The following is a 22,890-nucleotide window of genomic DNA, read 5'->3' as shown; positions in this document are numbered from 1 at the left end:
TGACACTGAAGACTGGAGTAACGATGCTGAAAATTCAGCTTTGCCATCACAGGAATAAATTACTTTGTGAAATATATTCAAATAGAAAACAGTTATTTTAAATTGTAATAATATTTCACAATATTACTGTTTTTTACTGTATTTTTAATTAAATAAATGTAGCCTTGGTGAGCAGACAAAACTTCTTTTAAAAACATTAAAAATCTTAGTGGTTCCAAACTTTTGGACTGTACTGTATATATATATATATATATATATATATATATATATATATATATATATATATATATATATATATTCATCCAAATTTTTGATAATATAAAAGTAAAAAAAAATCTTCATAAAATATAAGTTATATAAAAATAAACAAATATATATATATATATATATATATATATATATATATATATATATATATATATATATATATATATATTTGTGTGTGTGTATATATATATATATATATATATATATATATATATATATATATATATATATATATATATATATATATATATATATATATATATACACACACACACACACACACACACACACACTCACACACACTCACATATATATAATTACATAACTGCCCTTTTGCTCTGTAGATAGATGATTTGCATAAGTAGCAGCAGGTGCTATATTGGTTTAGTTTTCATACACGCATTCTTCTCATTGTTCACCTCAGGCAAATAACCAAATCATTATGATAGGCTCTTTTGTTCTGAATGTTTAATCAAACACATGTTCAAATAATTCAACACATGTTAAACAAACACAGGTTTAGGGAAGAAAACCCCTCACACAACAGCTCCGTGTTTGTCCTCCCATAATCTCATGTACATGCAAACAAAAATGTCTTGTCTATTCGGTGAGCTATTGCTTTAATTTCCGATCATGCCTTTGTTTGTTCATTTAACCTCACTGTCCTTTTCTGTGTATATTTATCTTCTTGTTTTATTATTTTACGCTGCAGGCTTGTCTACGTGAGGCAGAACATTTCCAGCTGCGTGCGGTTCTTAAACATTACATGACCAGGTAGGGGTGCTAATCCGAGATGGTACACTACAAGCCCCAGGTTAACAACAAACCTTAATGCCATGTAAGTATTTAACGTTTCTGGCTTGAATTTGTTCTTGACTTCAAAGTGATAGCAGCATTGCTGATTTATTTGGATTGAGAAGTTAACTGTGTTTGAAATTGCGTTGTCACAAATGTCAAAAGATGTTTTCAGTACAATACTCTGTTAGTGCTAATGAATGATGGAATCATTCCGAATTCGGATTTAGTGTCATTTTTGATCCGAAGCCACGTCAGGTCACAGAAGGTTATTTAAAACACTTGACTTGCATTATAAAGTGAGTTTGAAGCAAAAACCTGGTTTTAATATCATAAATTGTTGTGTTTTGATGGTGTGCTAAGCTAACATGCTTGCTAGCCCCTGTGCACCTGTTATTATATAGGAGCGAATATGTAACGCTTTATAAATATTTTTGAATAGTAAAGCTCAATTGAAACGGAATTGTTTCTTTTTTTCAAGAAGGGCATTGATACAGTTTCAAAGAAGGTGGAGTGAGAAGTTTTATCAAATAAATGAGGGATTAAAACAGTGTGAATAGAAAGTTGTCAGTAATTATAATGAAGACAAAAGAAAATAATAATTACAGCCATAACCAGGCCAGAGAGGTGTGGATGAAACTGAATGGGGCAGTTTATACTGCAAAAAAAAAAAAATATATATAGACAAAACACTGAATGGATGCTTAGAATATGACAATAAACATCAGTTAGCATTTTAGAGTCTTCTCAAAACAAATTCACATTACATGGTCTTGACAAACATTTAGACTTATCATCTTCAAATTTGAAATATAATATGGTCAGATATATGTGACTGCAGTGCATTTCTAGATTAAAACAAGGCCAACTTCAATTTAAATTTCTAATAACTTTACAAAACTTTGAAGCTATTAAAAAAAAAAAAAAAAAAAAAAAAAATATATATATATATATATATATATATATATATATATATATATATATATATATATATATATATATATATATATATATCAATTTGGCTAAATTGAGTTTCATTTTTATTTAACTTAAAACCTGTACAAACTAGAGAGCTGTTTTTTTTTTTTTTTTTTTTTTTTTTTTACTGAATTATCGCATTTACCAGAGAGCAGTGAGCTGAACATGTCTTAACTCAGCATTCATTAGCAGCTGCTGACTCCGAACTTCGGAATGCCGCTACCTAAAGAGTCTCAGTGTAATTCAGCCTAAACAGATGGCAAATGCAGATGCCCTATTCTGCAAATCAATCACATGCATTGATAATGTGACTCTATTGGCCTGAATTCATTTGCAGTGCATAAGTAAAATGTAAAACAATTGTATTCTACTATTCTAAAATGCACAGTTGCATTGAAACACACACACACACACACACACACACACACACACACACACACACACACACACACACATATACACACACACACACACACACACACACAGAGAGAGAGAGAGAGAGAGAGAGAGAGAGAGAGAGAGAACAAACACACTTTTCACAAGTTCAAGAATCAGTCACTTTGTTATCCTAGAAAGACCTCAAGGTTCTTTCATTCATTTAAGGGTGTTTCTTCAAATATGCCCTGTGGACTTTCAGAACGTAAATTCTTAAAATACACATTCACACTCCGTCCATACATACATCCATACATAACATGGAATTTATATATATAAAGAACTTTACATCACAATGTCATCATCTCAAATTATGTTTCATTGTGTGCTTGAAAAACATTTTTGTGATAAAATGGTTGACTTCTTTGTCTTGCAATATGGCTAATTTCATAGGTAGCATTTCATGCATCCTATATGCATGCAATTAAATCATATTTTCACACTTTCTACATAACATTTGACAACATTGTAGCTTTAAAATGGTAACAATAGCCATAACAGGTTCGGCGGTGTGATATTTACTTTGTTTGTTTTTACTGTTTTTCTTCACACATCACTAATACTTAATGTCAATCATGCTCTATTAACACTGTTTCCTCATTGATAACCAAGTACACTCGCTTTTTGATAAAACTTTACCTTGGAAAAGTGTTGCATCTGATGCAATTTGTGTAAAAAAAAGAAAAAAAAATTATATTTCACTCAACAAAAACTTTATGCATACCTCATTAAATGATCAGAGTTTATTACTTTTAGCATTTTTGATGCCTTCATATTTTATGTCTGGGTCTGAGAGAAGAGTGAAACAATAAATTATATACATAAAAGGAAACTGAAGAGTTGCAAAGGTAAAGGGTGAAAGCATATTTCTTCTCATGTTTTCAGATATAATATTTGTATTCATCAAAAGCATGTCAGAATATTGATTTATGTCACCAACTGAAGAACATGTGAAAGTTGACTCTTGCCTCTCACGTGGGTGTACTCACCTTACGTAATGTGGATAGAAAAGGTGTGGGCTGCTCAGGGTGTTTGCGCAACACTACCTGAAAATACATGAATACAAGAGAAAAAAAAAATCAGTGTTCTAACACATGTGATTAATATTAATGGTTAAATTGATTGCAACTTAAATGTGATATCTGTAATGGCAAGTTTCAGTTACCAGTTTCACTGAATTTCACTTCATGACTCATGATGAGCTTTACATGATCTTGTCAGTCTGGCTGATGGGTTAGTCATGATGAGACAGGGGAAAAAAATGTGTGTGATTGGGTGGATTCGAGGAAAACTGAAGAAAATATGATTTTATATTAACATTTTCACTAAACTTTTAATCAAATGCGCGTTTCACCTTGATATCAATTTGCACATTTTGTTGACAAGTTCATATTAAGAGGAAAGTTAAAAACATACTTTAATTAATTATTAATATATTACTAAATATACAGTGCAACATAACTATAATTATTCATATGATGCTTTACCTTATTTACATCAGTGAACAACAGTGACGGCAACATTTTTACATGCTGTACAGCCTCTGAAAATATTTGAAACAACATTTTTAGAGAATTATCATACGTACAGATTTTAATTAGGTCTACTACAGTAGTTTTTATTTAATCAGCTGAAATAAGTTTTCATTAACGCGGTAATGACAGCTTGTGTCGGTAAGGACACAATGTTAATGACGCATGTTAATAATGTAACCTTAACAATAGGTTACTGTAGAGAAAAACAGTAACAGACAACAGAAGGTATTTTGTCAAAGAGGTATTGCAGGAAAGACTGGGTTAAACTGATTTTCTTTTTTCAAAAACGAATACTTTTATGAACTTATATTATAACAACAAGCTAATTTGGGGCCTTCAGTATTTTGTTTTGTCCTCTGGTTTCTTTTGTTTATCCTCCACTGTCTTCTTTTCTGATTTGACAGTTTATCTGCTCTTTTTTTTAATGCTCTTTTCCCATAACTATTCATATCTGTCAGGGTCTTTTCTCATTACGTCTCTGCATTTCTGTCATCTTACTAGATGAATTTGGTATCGTCTAGGGTTGGAAAAATGGCATGTTTATATTTAGATTACAGTATAAAACTTGAATTTGTCTCTACCGAAATGCAAGGTCTTTACCGCAATACCTAAAAATGCTGCGGTAAAGACATGTCGCGCAAATGACATTTTTGCTAATATTGCTGATAAATTAGTTTTGACTTTTAGCACCACATATACATGTATTCAACAGTGATATAAATTAATTATTTTTTTTTTTTTAAATGTATAGTTCAAAATACACAATTACTAAGCTAAGCCGAATGGTAAGGACACATAATAAATACTGAATAATTTATCTTAGTTTTCTGGATCTTGTGAGTGACCTAATGGGGGTGGCCCAGTCTGTAAGCCATGTGCTCACATGCTAATTTCTGTTTCCATAGAAACTAGATTTGTTTGGCTTTGAACAAATTACATATTAAGAGTCTTTTCTCAGTGTTGCGGTAAGGACTCAAAAGTGTGGGACAGGTGTATTTAGATGAAAAAAATCATATAAATGATTAGTAAACAAAAAAGAACTTTAAGGTGGTGTAAAGTAACATTTATATGAAACTAATTCATGTGAAATAATGTCATATTGTAAAAGAATTAGCTCATTTTACACATCTCAGCAATGAAACTACAGGTGTGGGACATGAACAAAAATGGTGTTTGGACCTATAAATGCTTCAGAATTTTTAATTAAATCATATTAAATCATGTTTACGATGCTTTAGATGACACATTTTAACATAAAACCTATATATATATATATATATATATATATATATATATATATATATATATATATATATACACACACACGCTGTGGTACTGGGACCAAATATATATATATATATATATATATATATATATATATATATATATATATATATATATATATATATATAATTTGTGTCCCACTATTGTTCAGATTGTTCAGATTATTGGAGAGTCCATATACATTGCCACATATTAAATAAATATTCAAAACAGCAGGGTTTCAAACTTTCAATCGAGTGACAACATGCCCCGCTGTAGGGCATTGTGTGCTACATGAGTTGTATCTTTTTTATGGTGCTTTTTTTTTTTTTTTTGCTCAAAACTTTAAGGTATGATCCAGAAAGTAACGTTTAACAATAAACGTCACTGCAGTACAAAGTACGAAAACTTCCCTCGATTATTCCCAAGGTAACATAACTAACGGCTGAGGTTAGTCAGACCTTTACAGTCCTGCAGAAGTCCTGCTCGCGCTGCGCAAGGATGCGTTCAGGTCTTCTCTCTCTCTCTAGTCTCTCCATATGGAGGGAGGAGCTCTAGCGAAGTGAAGCTCCAGCACGAGCTCATTCACTGGGCAGATCGAGAGGCTGGATAGTCTGTGCCTCCCTCATACCTTCTATAAGAAACCGCGGGGGTCAGGCGCTCTCCGAAGGGACGCGGACAGCTGAATTTTAATCGTGGACTTTTATTCTCAACCACTGGACTATCTGTGAGCTGAACACTGAGACGTGAAGCCCCAAAAATGCGGTCGCAAAATATTTGAAAATCGCTACTGGACACATGAATAAATGATAAAACAAATCATCGTTGCGCGATGGAGAGCTGAGGGCAAGTTGGACCTGGACTTGTTCCATGCGTCTTTTTGCGCGGTGGGCTCTTCCGTGCCAAGGAAGCCTTTTGAGAAGTCCAGGCGTCCTGTTTGTGCTGCAAAACTGGGTGGTTTTGTTTGATCCACAAAGCACAAATAACTTGGCCAAGTGGAGCTACAAAGACTCCTGACTCGCTGCGTAATTTGGGTAAGAGTGGCTTACTAACGGCACATCCAAAGTCAAAGCAAGCATAGTGTGATTATTTCATGCGTTTCTGTGTCTCTTTTTCTATAGGACTGAAAGTGTTCAGGATGAATGCTAGGTAGTATTACAGCAGATGCGCTAGATTTAGTATTATAAACATTTGGTACAGATATATACAGGTTGGCACAACGCCTAGATTGCTAGAGCACTTGTTTGTCCTTTGAGCAGTCATAGTTTCTAATGCACCTCCTCTTACAGTGTATTTTTATTTTAATATGAAAGCATTTTAAAAGTACAATAGGCAGTGCTAATGTAACACCGTCTCCTGTGATCTCAAGGACACCTTATAAGGTTTATTTTACTTATTCATCCCCTGCAAATTCAATCCCTGTAAATGAAACTCAGGTGACTTCATTGTGATGTAGCCGTCTGCAGCACAGATGCTCGCCTTCAAAGTCACATTTACACAAAGGCATAGACACACACACACACACACACACACACACACACACAAGAACTCAGCCAGACATGCCTACACACACAGGCAACGCAAAGTCTTAATTTAATGTCTGGAGAGGAAGAGTTTACAGCACCCTCTCTAGATGTTCAAGAGAGATTGATATGTCCACATTACATCTATCATCATGTTTAGAGGGGTTTAAACTAGTCTGAATGTATTTATGATTACAGTGAGTTTGTTAAAGATAAACATTGTGTCTAAACCTTTATTGATTTTTAATGCAACATACAAGATAAGTACAAAGCCATATATATATATATATATATATATATATATATATATATATATATATATATATATATATATATACACTTAACATTGCAGTATCATGTTTAGTGGCAGACATACTAGTGACACTAAAGTCATGGGTTTGATTCTTCATGCACACTGATTAAATGCAAATCACTTTTCTTAAAAGCACCTGATCAATGCATACACATTTGGGTAGCAGGCTGATATTGAATGAATTTTGCTTAAAAAGCACTGATTATGAACACAATTTCAACTTAATGACATACATATTTCTGTTTGGGTTCTTGGAGACCTCAAGTATTTAACATGAACAGATGCAATGCATTTTCACATGATGACATTTTCCAACACAGTACCTGCCAAATAGGATTTGTTTTATTGCATTTGTAATGTTACAATATGTTTTGGCATGCATCAGATCACCTGAGACAGAAGCGGTTGTAGTGATGCAATAGAACCACCAAAGAACTATTCAGTGAACAGTTACAACTTTTCTTTTTTTTTTTTTCAAAAATCTGAATACTATTTTTCACTAAAAAAGAACCTTTTGTGTAATGGAAATGTTCCATGTTGAGAGTTTAGATAACAATTATACATCTGCAATATAACTATATATATAACTAACAATTAACAATATCGTTAAAGGATTAGTTCACTTCAGAATGAAAATTTCCTGATAATTTACTCACCCCCGTCCATCTGCCATCCAAGATGTTTACATCTTTCTTTCTTCAATCGAAAAGAAAATAAGGTTTTTGAGGAAAACATTCCAGGATTTTTCTTCATATAGTGGACCTTACTGGGGTTCAACAGGTTGAAGGTCCAAATTGCAGTTTCAGTGCAGCTTCAAAGAGCGCTACACGATCCCAGACGAGGAATAAGGGTCTTATCTAACGTTCCTTCAACCTGTTGAACCCCAGTGAAGTCCACTATATGGAGAAGAATCTTGGAATGTTTTCCTCAAAAACCTTAATTTCTATTTTACTGAAGAAAGAAAGACATGAACATCTTGGATGACATGGAGGTGAGTAAATTATCAGGAAATTTTCATTCTGAAGTGAACAAATCCTTTAAAGCATCAATAATATCAATCTAATGGTCAGAAGTACATATTAAAAATAATTGCGACTAAAATGAGAGATTTTACATGTGTATGTAAAAACAACACTATTAAAATCAACAGAGCATGAAGGTAAAACAGTGTACTTTTACTGATAGTGAAGACTACATACACTACGCCACTCCACATCGAGTGGGCGACTTTATTAGCTTCACGGGACTGTGGGCTTTTTTTTTTCACCTCTTTTCTTATATGTGGGTGTTGTGGCATCCCCCTGGGGCGAGCACATCATTTCCTCCATAGTGCCACAGACACAATGAAGAGGCCATCTGCGCTAACCCACTGATTTGCGCAGGGTAAAATGGAGCATCACTGATTCGCTCATCGCTTTGCCCCAAGCCCAGTATACACTCTTTCTCTTCATCTCTCCATCCCTCATTCTCCTGCGCTGGATGTTAAGGTCCCCCCAGTGACATGTTGCGGATGGCAACCTGCAACAATCTGTTGTAGGTTACTTCCCTTTATGGTGAGCTATGTGTTTACATGCTCGACATTGACACAGACATCACCAGTGCATCAAAACAAGCTCATTGGATCTCGATGGGCTAGATCTTATTCAACATTATGTGTGCATTTCCCAAAGTATTGAGATAGCACTTGATTAAAATTATATACTTGGTTAAAATTTGGATTTCACTGTAATGAGAACTAGATTTTTTAGTGGTGCTTGTCTGTTCAGATGCTTCAAAGTGTTGAAGGTGATTGCAGAGATATTGCTTTGGTTGCTAAGGAGTTCGGAATAATTTTTAGAGCATTGTTGTATGGTTTCTAGGTGTTTTCTTACTAGCCCAAGTTCAAAGATTCCACTTTAGAAATGGCTCAGGTGCTTCCTTCAGTGTCAATCTGGGGATTTTTATTTATTTATTTATTTATTTGCCTGTTTTATCGACCAACTGGTGAAAAGCATACGTCTAATGGCTCCGGAATGTAATGGCACACAACTAGAGTCTTTTGTGTCTGTAACAAAAATGATGTTGGATGAGTTATATGCAAAAAGTTTAGTACTTAAAGGGGACCGATTATGCAAAATGTGGTGTTTGAGCATAAACGTGTGTCTGCAGTCTACACAACCACCCTATAATGGTAAAAAATCCACCCACTCCTTTTTTAATCCCCATAAATCATAACCAGTGTCTTAGAACAAGCCGTTTACAGATTTTTTAGCTTTTGTGATGTCACAAATGCTTAGGCCCCACCCACAACTGCTGATAGACTCTGCCCTATTAGCATAGACCCCGCCCTGACTGAGCTGGTCACAGTCCGCCATGTTTATCTCCTCACCAGAGCATTTAACAGCAGCATTCAAGTAAGAAATGTATTCTTATTAAAGCTACTAAAGTTATTCAATCAAGCGCAGTGAGTGATTTTAGGTTTTTCTTAGTTGTTTGATTCATATAGCTGTAGGAACTGTATATTATGCTGCTGTCACTTTAATACACAGATCTAATGTGATTTTTTTTACTTGCTGTTTACAGACATAAGAGACTGTGTTTATGTGAACTTTGTAGTTTAAGCGCAATAAGATGTAAAAGGGGACATGCCGTCTGACTGACAGCTTTCTGTGCACGTGCTTCAGATGTGTGCACTTACAAACTCATATATCAGAAGTTTAGACTGATATGGCTTTAGAGCGAATGCAGATAATAAACTTTCATGATGATGAAAAACCGCTATGTCACGTGATAGAGATGACAGTCAAAACCAAACAGATGTTTTCGTTTTTGTCAGAGTATCCAAGGCACAAGTTGTACAGGCCCTGCCCTCTTCTGGAAAGCGGGGTGGGGAGCAGCAGCTCATTTGCATTTAAAGATACATGCACGAAAACACCATGTTTTCCTTACACTCAAAAATGGGCATTTACAACATGGGATAATTAAATAATCTTTGTGGTATTTTGAGCTGAAACTTCATAGACACATTCTGGGGACACCTCAGACTTATATTACATCTTGTAAAAAGAGGCATAATTGGTCCCCTTTTAAAGTTTACACAAACCCCTAAACCATGAGCAACAGTAAAAGTGATGCTTGCCATGCTACTAACAACTATCCTCAACTTTGTTGGGAAGAAATGCACCTGTAGTATCAAAGGCTTTTTGCTTTTCTTTTTTTTCTTTTTGTTATAAAGACAGTGTCTGTTGATGAAAACGACACTGAGAAAATTAAATCATCGATCTTCTTTCCCTGCATTGAGCTAATGGTTGCCCTTGTAAATACATGTGATTGTCTAGAGGATTCACATTGTGCAGTTAGAGGAGTTAGATTTATTGAGGCTGGGCAACACTGAAATACTTTTTTTTCTTGGCCTTTTTTTCTTGAGAAAACACTGGGGAAGAGCACTAATATAAACAAACTAGAGATGCACCGATAATAAATTTCTCTGCTAATGTCGATTTGATATTTTTAAGGAAAATATATATATATATATATATATATATATATATATATATATATATATATATATATCTCGAAAACAATGCTGCAAACAGGAAACTCTCACATTTAGTACATTACTATAATATTAGAGGTTAAAATTAACAACAGAGCCCAAACTATTATATTCAACTGCTATTTATTTTCAGATATAATTACACCCAAATAAAAACTGAAATGTTTGTATGCAACTCGATTACACACAAGGTAGATTTATTGACGTCTTTCTGCAGTTGAAACACAGATTAAGTGATTACATGAGACATGATTTCTTTCAGTAAGTTGTTCTGTATCTGTCAACATACCTTCTGATGTTCATGCATGTTTTGTTCATGCTGTAACTAAAGTGGATAAAAAGACTCATGCTCTGCAATGCCGCTTGAGCTGAGGTGTTACAGTGATCTTTCATGTCACATTTAAGAGCATCAAAACGTGATAAAAATGGACAGAATTTGTTTGTTTCTTATCAGAAGTAACAAAGCACAAAGCTCTTTGTCATAATTGGATGGGGGGCATGCAATGTTTGGCGTAGCGAAAAAACGCAGATCTGGCAAACCTGGCTTGAACTACGGGTGATTCGGTCAAATAGAGCATTCTTTAACTATTCTTTAAACTATTTTAACTGTTAATGCATTATTGTGACATTCATTTGACCTGAATTCAACACAGGAGAGACTTTCTTCACACATAGCATGAGTTGCAGTCTGAACACACTTTTCCATCGGCCCCAATCATCGGCTGTTTTTAAACAATCTGCCTTTTATCGGCCGATACCGATTATTGGCCGATACATCTGTGCATCTCTAGAACAATGAACAGTTGTATTTTTATCAACTGACGATTACAAAGATTTATTAATTTAAAAAAATGGTAACAAATGTATTGCACATTGTTAGTTAATTAATGCATTCACTAATGTTATCGAATGGGAACTTATTGTAAAGTGTTACTGAATAAATCTAACTTTAAGTGCAATAAAAGGAAAACAGTTGAAAAGCTGTTAAAAGTGATGGCTATTTTATTAAATGATTACATCTTTGTAATATCTTCTGCGTTTGTCTCATTAGCTACGGTCTTTTTCATAAGCTTCAGGCAAAACTGAATTCACAGAGCTGAACGACGTGAACACTCATATGATTCATCTAGAAATGCAGCACTATATAATTTTAAGATGTCAGCTCTGTGTCAGACCCACTGCTGTCATTCTTCCACTTCATTTGCGTCGGTGACCAAAGAAATTATATAAAGTTTTGAACAAGCCATTCAATATTTAGATCTTTTTTCTTGTATACATGTAAGCTAACACCATATTAGACAGACGGTTTTTTTTTTTCCCCCATTTGCTTGAGAAAATATGAATGGTGCTTGTCAATGCAAAAATGCTAGGGTGATTGATTAGGGGTGTCAGACAAAATCAATCAAACACTTCAAAAAGCAATAGTACCCTTCTCAATTTTATTTATTTATTTTTTATTTTTTTAGGGTACAATTTACGTCCATTGCACAAATGGCATGAGTTTTGCACCAAAGTTGAATACTTTGGGATAGGGGTTTGTTCAAATCACTAACCCTGAATATGAGCAACATTGATGCTTGATTTACTGTAGCATGTACCAATAAAATGGGATCACAGAAGTGTGGTCTAGAATAAACTGCAGTGAAGGGGAAAATCAAATGAAGAGCAGAAAAAGTAAGAACAACTTCCTGTTGTGATGTTGATTTGCAGGGAGAGGTACATCTGTTACATGCAGATGTTTGATTCTGTGAACATATTTGGTTCCATCCGGTAGATCTAACTGCTAATTTCTGTGAAATAATTATGGCACATTTGTTTAGCGACACATTTGGAAGAAAGAATGCAGCGCTTCTTCCCCTCCTAGCTGTGATGAATTCATTCATATCATATATGAGAAATGACAAATATGATGTCCTGGGACGATATATTGGCTCCAAAACCTACATGGGCATTATAAGCACACTCACAACACTAAGGCTGTTCCAAAATGTATAGGCAGCAACATTTTGTTGTCTTCTTTACTCTTAAATATAATTGTTCTTTCGGTATATATGGTTCCATGAAGAACCTTTAACATCCATAGAACTTTTTCATTACACATAAGGTTCTTTATAGTGGAAACAGGTTCTTTAGAATATTAAAAGGACATTCTGATTGTAGCTGTGATTTTGTTGTGTATCGTGGGTTTCGTGATAGCAGAGATGGAATGTAGACGTATACTGTAAGTTATGCAATTGAAAAAACAAAAAGGAGGGCTAAGAGGTGAAATCTCCTACGACAACTTGCAGTGCTACATATCATCGAGGCTGAGAAAAGAACACAACGCCGCAGACAAAGGTGACAGGTAAATGCCGTTAACATTAGCTTTCTGTATATTTATGTCTTATCACTGTTTACCATGTACGTGGAGTAAGTATATATAAACTGTGTGTTTACACAGCTTTTTAAAAAATGGTTGGTGCCGGTGTTTCGTATAGCATGCGTTCGTCCAATCAATGTACACTTGTGTCATTGGTAGTTCCTATCAGTGCTGGGGGTAGTGCATTACAAGTAATGCAAGTTATGTAATCAGATTAATTTTTTTCAGGTGACTAGTACAGTAACGCATTACTTTTAAATTTACAACAAAATAGTGTTGTATATTCAAATAAGTAACACAAGTTACCTTTGCATTTCCTTCAGCCTGAGGCTTATTCATTTTGCATTTGGTGTGGAAGGGCCTTTACATTTGCCAAAAATAGATTTTTTTTGTTGTTATAAAAACAAACAAACAAACAGCATAGCCCAGATGAGTAACGCAAAAGTAACATAACGCATTACTTTCCATAAGTAACGCAATTAGTTTATTTTTTGTTTGTTTTTTTAGGGAGTAACGCAATATTGTAATGCATTACCTTTAAAAGTAACTTTCCCCAAAAATGGGTTCTTTCACCAATAGTTATAGGAATTATGAAAATGCAAAGGCCCCTGTGAAAACCCCCTTATGAAAACTGTATTTGTTAGAATGTAAGAAAACTTGTTTTAACCAAATTCTAATGCAACATTGCATGTATCACAGAGAAAGCGATCAAAGAAATCACTTTGATTCCAACTTTGAATAATTCAAAGATGGCAGAAATGACATTTATAAATTAAACACCAACATACCAATATATATATATATATATATATATATATATATATATGTAATAGTAGTTTAGTCTGAATAAACACTGAATAATTACTTCAATATGTACTTTTTATTATTATGCTTATTAGAATGATTGTTATATTAGATGTCAGTATACAGCAAGACAGGATTTGAAACAGAGCCATTTTTAATTTATGCATATATACTTATATACTATACATGTTTTGTTAGTTTAGATGAAAATGATAGTGCCTTTTAAAAACAAGTAAAAACCAAAATTAAAGTCATTCTGTTGTACCTTGGGTGTGGATATTAAATGGTGTCCTGATTTTTAGCATACCTGTGTAATGGAAGCTTAATAGACCTAAATTATTTTACCTGGAATGAGGTTGCAACCCTAACTGTATTGTCTCATAAAAATGTCACGATTGTCATGTTCAAAGCTGGAGGACTCAATTGGTTTGACACCAATTCCACAGCAGACATGAAAGATAAGACAATACTTGCGAAAGACAGGGAAAATTAAAGTTGTACCTGTCCTTTAAATAGCATATGGTAAGCAGATTATGCAAATGATGAGATGGCTTTGTGGTTGGTTTAAGCAGTTGATTTGCTCCTGTGTGACAGGACCACATCCATTGATTGCCATGCTTCATTGGCCAACCTTGTTCTGGTGGTGTTTCATTACTGATCAGATAAATAATGAATGACCAACCCTTAGAATTGTGTCCAAGCCAGCAGCTATTCTCTCAACCTGCTCATGCAAAACAATGCCTGCTGTCTATAAACAATACTTCTCCTGGGACTGGATCAAATATAATTTCCCTTTCAAAATGGTTAGCGTCATGAGTTTCTACAAAGATGCAAATGAGCTCCAAATAATAAAATAATTTAAAAAATGACCCAAACACTTTTACTTTGCAATTTGCAGTTAGTTGCAAACTAGCTCTGTCTAGATTTGTTCTACTGGGCAGCTTGCTTGTGTTGCTGTAGGCTTGCAAGCAATTGGAATTCAGCATTGCAGGTAAAAAGCACATATGGGGGTATACAAAAAAATGTATTGCCTCCGAAGAAAAGACACTGAATTGTGATGCCAAGATAAGATAGTGGAAGCGAGAAGCACACAATATATTTCTTCTGTTATGGATATATGAAGTGCTCAGCAACAAACAAGTTCACTAGAATCATATAAAATAGCCTTGAGGTTTTTTTTTGCTTTAATTTATTTGAGCATTTCACGGTTCATATAACGTGGTATGTCATCAAACATTGCACCAATGCACTGCTGTGATGGATTCTTCGGTTGTGAGTCTTTGCATTCTGGTCTAATGTTCAGTGGAACTGGCAACTTTGCATGTATACACATACATATTTGTACAAAACATCCCATGAAATGGCATGATGTGGTGTAGATACAGTATGTCTCTATTTATTTTCGCTGGGTCAGTTTACCCAAAAATAAAGGTGTATATAGGTGTATATATTATCTTATCTCAGATGAACACAATTGGAGTTATATTAAAACAACATACTGGCTCTTCCAAGTTTTATAATTGTTGCTTGAAATTTTGAAGCCCAAAAAATTGCATTTATCCATCATAAAAGTAAGGTCAGAGGTCACTTTTCCACCAGAACTGCCGTTGCCGGAAGCCAGTTATTATAGTTTATAAAAGTTTTAAATATGGATATTTTTCTTACAAAAACTCATTGCTTTGCTTGGAGCCAATATGCATTACATGATGGATGGATGCACTTTTTTGGTCTTCAAAATCTCAAGCTCTTAAGGTGGCCATATGAGAGAAAATCCCAAAGGAGATCACTGTAATATATTAATTGTTTCTCCAAGACAGCAAAGAGATTAAATGGAAAGCAAATGGAGACATTTGCCAAGGTTCCCTGCTTTTTTAGTTTTTTTTTTTTTTTTTTTTTTTTTCCTACTGGTAAAAAGAACCAAATTAATCTCCAAATGTATCTACTCTATATTTTCAAAAGAGAGGTTTCTCAAACTGTGTTTGGGTTCGACAACAAACCAAGTCTGCAAATAAAAGTTAGAGATTTCAATATAAAATCAAACATTATATTATAGTACTATCATCACTTATTACAATTCTATAACCCTTTTGTACACTCTTAAAAGCAAAGGTTCTTGGTATATTTTCCATTAAAGAACCATGGAACCTTTCCATTGCACAACAAGTGCTTTATAGTGAAAAAAAAAGGTTCTTACATTATTAAAATGTTCTTCACATTATTCTATGGCATTGCTGTGAAAACCCCCGTTAAAACCTTTATTTTAAAGATTGTATCTCAACAATCGTTCTCATTTGCTATATGAAAGAGCAAGCTTCGGGCAATGACATTGCAGACTTTGACATTTTAGACAATCAGAGCATGACATTGTTTAGATTTTTTCTAAAAGTAGTAGATCTGAGGATATAGGGTCTATTTCTCAGTATAGAAAAAAAGTCTTAAGCAAAGATCTCCAATTGTTCTATATATAATCTCCTCACTATTTAGGAGGAGAAACAATTGAGAGATCAAAAAAGATCTCATTTGTGACATCTCTTTCCTATGCTTTGGGTAACCGTGTGAGAGAAAGACAAGAAAATTTGCTGTTTCAGGACAGATGTTCCCATATTCCCCTCCAAGGGTGTGTGGAACGGGTTAGACAGGCAGGGTGGGCGTAGACCTGAGGGATGAGGACTCACGGGTCGAGCTATAAGTGCGTATGCATGTATATAGATAGATAGTTAAGTAGATGGATATTAGACCCTGCTTAAATGCATGAGAGCGCAATATGTAGGCTTCACTGGCTTTTAATGGACCACAAATTCTCTCCTCACTGTCAACCACACACTGCTTGCTAAAAATAGGAATGGGACAGTTTTTTTCCCTTCTTTGTCCTGTCATCTAGCATGACATGCAAGCATTCATTTTCTCCGCAGTTTTTGTAATCTTTTAATCTAATTTTATTTATGCCCCCGCCTCCTTCCACTGCCGTTCTACCTGCATCCTCAAGAGAGTCTACGAAAATCATCTTTGTTGTTTTTACACGCCGTGTTTGCTCAGAGCTGTCAGCGCACGCAGCCTGTCGGTGTCATGTGGCATGCCGGACCACTCGATGTTTGATTTAATGTCAATACAGTTGGGAAGCCTTTCATTCCTTGAAGATTCACTGGGACTCCGGGGTGTTTTATGTTTCAGTCAATTTGCATAGAACTGTGTTATGTCGCTTTAAATGACATTATAACAAAGAATAGTGTGTGGTTATTTTCCTTCAGTGGAAATGTACGAGGAAGAGGTTGCTATTTCAAACCTCCAGGGATTATTTTTCATTTAAATATCAACTTTGTCATAGACGGGTCTCATAAAAGATAAAAATAAATAAATGAAACAATTGTTGACATATAGTATATAGAATTTAGAGCTATAAAATGAATGTGGATAGCAGATCAGATCATTTGGTCTTGGAAGACTTTTATGAGAAATGTTTGTTCATATAGAGATCTCTTACTTTTGATTGTAGACTTGAAGACATTGTCTTCATCAGTCAGATATTTCTCCTGAAATCCCTTTGGACAATGACATCTTAGAATTTAGAAAATAAAAAGAAAAAGAACTGCATTATTTTTTCAAGTCATGAGATAAGTTCAGTAATAAATAAAAGAAACCAAGGGTTATTCGCTGAGGAGTCTGAATGATAAATGAATAAGAACCAGTTATTGGCTCCTAACCTATACAAATAAGACAAAAAATATAGATCTACAGCATTAATGTGGAAGAACCTGTTCTTGCAAGAATGCTCATACTGAGATCCCTGACTTGTGCATTGTTTACAGACAACACATTTCTGTTTCATTCAAATGAATTCTGAGGTTTGTTGGCATAATGAGAAGATTATAAGACACATCTTAAAGCACACTCATCCAGATGTTAGAGGTAACAGGGTCAGGAAAACCAGTCTAATTATGCAAAGAAAAGTCTCACAGGGTGTCTGCTGCTGTTAATTAAGCATCATTCAGTTTTTCATGGTAAAATATAGGCTATGTATGCATACAAATTATTTGCCTTTTTTTGGGAAAAAAATGGTGAAATCATTTGTTCAGTTGTTTGATTTACAAATTATGAAGCACATAAGCATAAGTCTGTTTCTTGATTAGAATTTAATTATCCCAGTAATTTCAAATACTTAATTATTTCCCTAATGTGATCTAATCACCACTATTATCATCACCATCAATGACGCAACCAGATTATTCATTTAGGACTATTACAGTGCTAGTTATGAAGTGTTCCACTCGCTGCTTGTATGCAATAATAAAATGCAATACGTTAGCAATGCTTTTAATAGCTTTAATAATTTTGCAACTTACTGAATATCTGTATTTATGCACAGATTAGAAGTTTTTTTTGTTGTTGTTGTTGTTGTTTTTCCCCCTCCCAAATCATATCCTGATTAGTTCATTAGATTCAGCACTGTGAACTCCTTGCTGTTATTTTATGAGTTTGCTAACTGCACCTAGTAATTATCTTTCCTTTTCTCCCCTGTGTTGTCTTTTTAGATTCATGGAAGGGGGAAAAATGCTGGCCAGGATTGTTTTCGTTTGCTCCTTTTTTGCTGGTGCTAGTCTTGGAGATACTGAGCCCAAGGTGCTGTACGATGGAGCTTGCAAATCTTTGTGCACCTGTGAGGAGAAAGATGGACAGTTGTACATAAACTGTGAGGAAAAAAACATAAGTAAAATGTCAGACATTGAAGTACCGTCAGATAAACCTTTTCATCTAAATCTATACAAAAATGACCTAGTGGAGTTACTTGCAGAGGATATAGATGCTTTCAAGAACGCCATCACTTTACATCTCGGTGCCAACAGCATACAGGAGCTTGAACCTGGTGTGTTCAGTGCCCTGGGATCCCTGAGGAAGTTGCACATAAACAGCAATTTCCTTGTCATGCTGAAGGAGGACACATTTCAAGGCTTGGTAAATTTGGAATACCTTCAGGCTGACACCAACTTCATCCGGGTCGTGGAGCCTGGGGCCTTCAGCAAGCTTGTCCGTCTTAAAGTTCTGATCCTCAATGACAACTCCATTGAGTTCCTTCCAAGCAACATTTTCCGCTTCGTGCCTCTGACACATTTGGATCTGCGTGGGAACAAGCTGCAGACACTGCCGTATGTGGGTTTCCTGGAGCATATTGGTCGTATCATGGAGCTCCTGTTGGAGGACAATGACTGGGTGTGTAATTGCGAAATCTTACATTTAAGAGTCTGGATTGAGAACATGCGAGCGCAGTCATCCATCGGCGAGGTTGTTTGCAACTGGCCTGAAGATCTTAGGGGCATCAGTTTGTCTAGGGTCAAAAGGGATTTACTTTGCCCCTCTCATGCTGACATCAACCTCGAAGAGCCATCAAAATCTCTAGACATGGTTGTCACCCCATCCACTAAGGTTGTTCAGATCCCGAATGTCAAAGATGATGCAAAGATACCAACACCTGCAAACGGCCTAGGGTCGTTTTGCGTGTCAAGGTGCTCTTGTGACAGTATGGGTTTTTTAATGCAGTGTGAGGACAGAGGCATTCAAAGGATATCTGATCTTGGCATTCTTGAACAAAGCCCAACCATGCTGGTTTTGACAGGAAATATGATACAAAGACTTTTCAAATATGACTTTGTGACGTACGACAGTTTGGAATTGCTCAATTTGGCAAACAACCAAATAGACTACATCGACAATGAAACTTTTCTGAGTTTGAGCAATCTGAAAAAGCTGTACCTGAATGGCAACAGGATAGGGAAAGTCTCTGCGACAATGTTTCTTGGCCTTCACAACCTGGAATATTTGTACTTGGAGTATAATGTCATCAAAGAGATTGAGGCTGGATCGTTCAACCCTTTGACAAATCTCAAGCTCCTGTTCCTAAACAACAATCGGCTCAACACTCTCCCTGCACAAATATTTCGTAATGTGCCATTGGTGCAGTTGAGCCTAAGGAAAAATGTCTTTATGCACTTACCGGTGAGTAATGTGTTGGACCAGCTCAATTATTTGGAGCAAATATATCTTGAGGACAATCCTTGGGACTGCACTTGTGATTTGGTCAGCCTCAAACAGTGGGTGGAAAAGCTTAGCAAGGACATTGTGGTGGGCGCCATCTTATGCCACACACCTCGAAAACTGTCTACTGCTGATGTTAGAAACCTGAAGCATGATGTTCTCTGCCCTGGATTGGTAACCTATGAGGCCACAGAGGGTGGTATCCCAGTCACGACTGCGCCGGAAGGCGGCACCAGCAGCTTGTTCCGGTCCCTGACAGATGCAGTGCCACTATCGGTGCTCATCCTCTGCCTTCTCATCCTTTTACTGACTGTCATTTTCTGCGCTGCCGGGATTGTCGTGTTTATGCTACACCGTCGGCGGAGACAGGCTAAAAAGAAACAGGCCGAGGAGCAACCTCGCGAGAGCAGTCCCATCCACTTGCACTACAGCATGTATGGCCAGAAAACCACCCACCACGTAACTGAAAGGCAAGGACCAAGCATGTACGACGAACCTTCCCGTAGCCCCATCGTTCAGGTCTGCAGGAACCCTAGTTACTGCTCTCAGCACAAAGAGTACGAGTTGGATGACTACGACAGCGATAAACCTAAGCATATCTGCCACAGCATCCTTGACAAGGACAACGAATCCCTCCCTAACGTGAAGTTCAGGGCCGTCACCGACTACCCCGCTGAGTTTGTGAATTTGGGAGATGCGAACTCCTTGTACAAGAACATCTTAGAAAGGGAACGGGAGCTCCAACAGCTCAGCCTCACCGAATACCTCAGGAAAAACATATCACAGCTACAACCAGCTGTGGACATGCAAGTCCCCAACCACCACAAAGAGCTGAAACTAATGGAGACTCTCGTTTATACGAGGCCTAGGAAGGTCATGGTGGAACAGACTAAAAATGAGTACTTTGAGCTCAAAGCCAACTTACATGCCGAACCAGACTATTTAGAAGTCTTAGAGCATCAAACGACTTTCAACTGAGATAAGTACACATACTTTGATTTGACAAATGATACTCCAAGTGCCTTGACAGTCCATTCTGAGTTCTGATTTTGCCCGAGAGATATAATACAACAATGTCAGAGTAGAGGCAATTCTCATGATACAATCATTTGACGCTGACACAATGCCTAATTTCAGGTGGACCTTTAGCGTTAGCATGCTATTGGGCATTACAGATGATGGATTATACATTCTAACACAATTCCAATCACACAGAAAGAGTCACAGAGTTACGTCTTTGGACAAGATTGGCTTTGATACCAGAACATTCGTTTTGCATTGTGGTTAATGTATTCTCTTTATGTTTGCTACATGGTAGGGGAGACTAGCATAGAGTCACTTCACATTTCTATCTGTGTATCTCTCATTATGTACGTGACAAATCTTTAAGCTCTGTTTATCTGTAGCAATGGAAGAAAACATGTTTTCCTTCTTTTTTTCTGTCAGACAGAACATTTATGGTTAGTTAAAACATTCCCTGATTTGCTAAGCTTTGAATTAAACATGCCCAACACAGTTTTTGTTCATTAAATATTAAATAATGGTGGTACTTAGATCTCGAGATGTCTGAAAATTGCATTTATTAATAAATAAGGCGTCATCAACAGCAAATAGCTTGCCAAGTGGCTATTGTTTTGACCCTGAGGTTAGACTTTATGACTGGGCTCATTTATCGTGCCTGAAATTGGCATCTCACCTGGAATTGTCAACACGCCTGGAGAGTTTGTTCAGAAATTATGTTATCCAGACCCACTTGCTCATTACCGCCACTGCTTCTGATATGGACAAAAACTCTGCTGGGTATCCTTGGTGAAAATGAAAAGAAAAGAATTGCACTACTTAAAATACCATTTAAAGGTGGTTGATGACAATCACGTTGTCGGGCCGCACAGTCTATGCCATTTTTTTCCCATAGGAAAACCAAGTAGTGTAGCTTCTGGTTTGTAAAATAATGTTGTTTAAAGTTCCTTTCGACACAAATCATATCTGAATATTTTCTTTCAGCATGACAGTTATGCAGGGTGTTTTATCTTCATTATGTGGCTGGAGAAGAAAAAGAAAATATATATCTATATATGTATATGTATAGAGAAATTATGCACACAAATTATTGCGTTGAGCCTTGAAATGTTTTACTGTGTGGAAGAGCACCATAGCTTTATTTTGTACAAGTGTGGATGATAGTTATTTATTCTGTATATTTGTACATAATTTAACATTTATATGTTTGTGTGCCTTCAATGTGGTACCAATTAAGCTGTAAATAAACAAATAAATAAATAAATTCAGAACATTGCAAATAAGTACATTAAATAACAATGGTGAAAAATAGAAAAGTCATTATTTTATGCCAGTGGTTCTCAATAGGTGGATGATGATGTAAAAATGTTTGATAGTATCCCAGACAGTAGGGGGGAGGAGGAATGTTAATTGTGTTAATTGCAAATTGTACAAAGTTAGGAGGAAAACAAAGTCAATAGCTTTTTCAGCTTTTAAAACGATTTCCAATTAAACTCTACAATATTTTGGTGCAAATGCATCTGACACTTGGTAGAAGCTAGTAAAATTAGACAGATGCCAACATGGAGAGATTGCTTGACATGTCCTCATACTTAAACCAAGAGCAAATGTATATAAATTAAAAGAAAATGTGTCCAAGACCACATAAAATATGGATTACACTGAAGCAAAAAAGTCGTGAACCACTGATCTATGATTTATACTTTTTTTCTGGTTTGTGAACTAACATACACTCAGCTTTTTATGAGAATAAACATATAAATGATGTTGAATTGTGGAAATATGATTGATGTAAGATTATTTCATGCCAAATAACAGTGAAATAGTAAATCACATCCAAACATCCTTCAAAAGTCTGTCATGTCAACAGAGTTTGTGAACTTGACAGTTTGCCATTGCGAAACATGATTCTGCCAGACCCCTGTTTCTCAAAAGAACCTTTCTTGAGTGTGCAAGCAGCGTGCAACATTCAGTTGAAGGCTTCTTTTCATCCTTTCCACACTTTCATCTTCCCCTTCTCCTTGCTTAAGTGGATT

General features: G+C 35.7%; 1 protein-coding gene across 3 annotated transcripts; it reads left to right on the top strand.

Annotated features, from left to right (window-relative positions):
* The first annotated feature begins 962 nt into the window (after nt 1-962).
* Nucleotides 963-22,125, top strand: slitrk6 (SLIT and NTRK-like family, member 6). 3 transcript variants are annotated; one of them, XM_048198027.1, is made up of 2 exons: nt 963-1,105; nt 18,337-22,125. In XM_048198027.1, exon 2 carries the CDS (start codon nt 18,341-18,343, stop codon nt 20,810-20,812), a length of 2,472 nt encoding a protein of 823 aa, XP_048053984.1. In that variant the 5' UTR covers nt 963-1,105; nt 18,337-18,340; the 3' UTR covers nt 20,813-22,125. The 3 variants fall into 3 exon arrangements, with proteins under 3 accessions (XP_048053984.1, XP_048053983.1, XP_048053982.1); XM_048198026.1 differs by lacking the exon at nt 963-1,105 and adding an exon at nt 5,769-6,307; XM_048198025.1 differs by lacking the exon at nt 963-1,105 and adding an exon at nt 10,675-12,988.
* The last annotated feature ends 765 nt before the right edge of the window (nt 22,126-22,890 follow it).

This window comes from Megalobrama amblycephala, linkage group LG7 (genome assembly GCF_018812025.1).
Source record: "Megalobrama amblycephala isolate DHTTF-2021 linkage group LG7, ASM1881202v1, whole genome shotgun sequence".
Taxonomy (NCBI): Eukaryota; Metazoa; Chordata; class Actinopteri; order Cypriniformes; family Xenocyprididae; genus Megalobrama; species Megalobrama amblycephala.
Note: the sequence above shows the minus strand (reverse complement) of the source record. Positions and strands in the feature narration are given on the sequence as shown.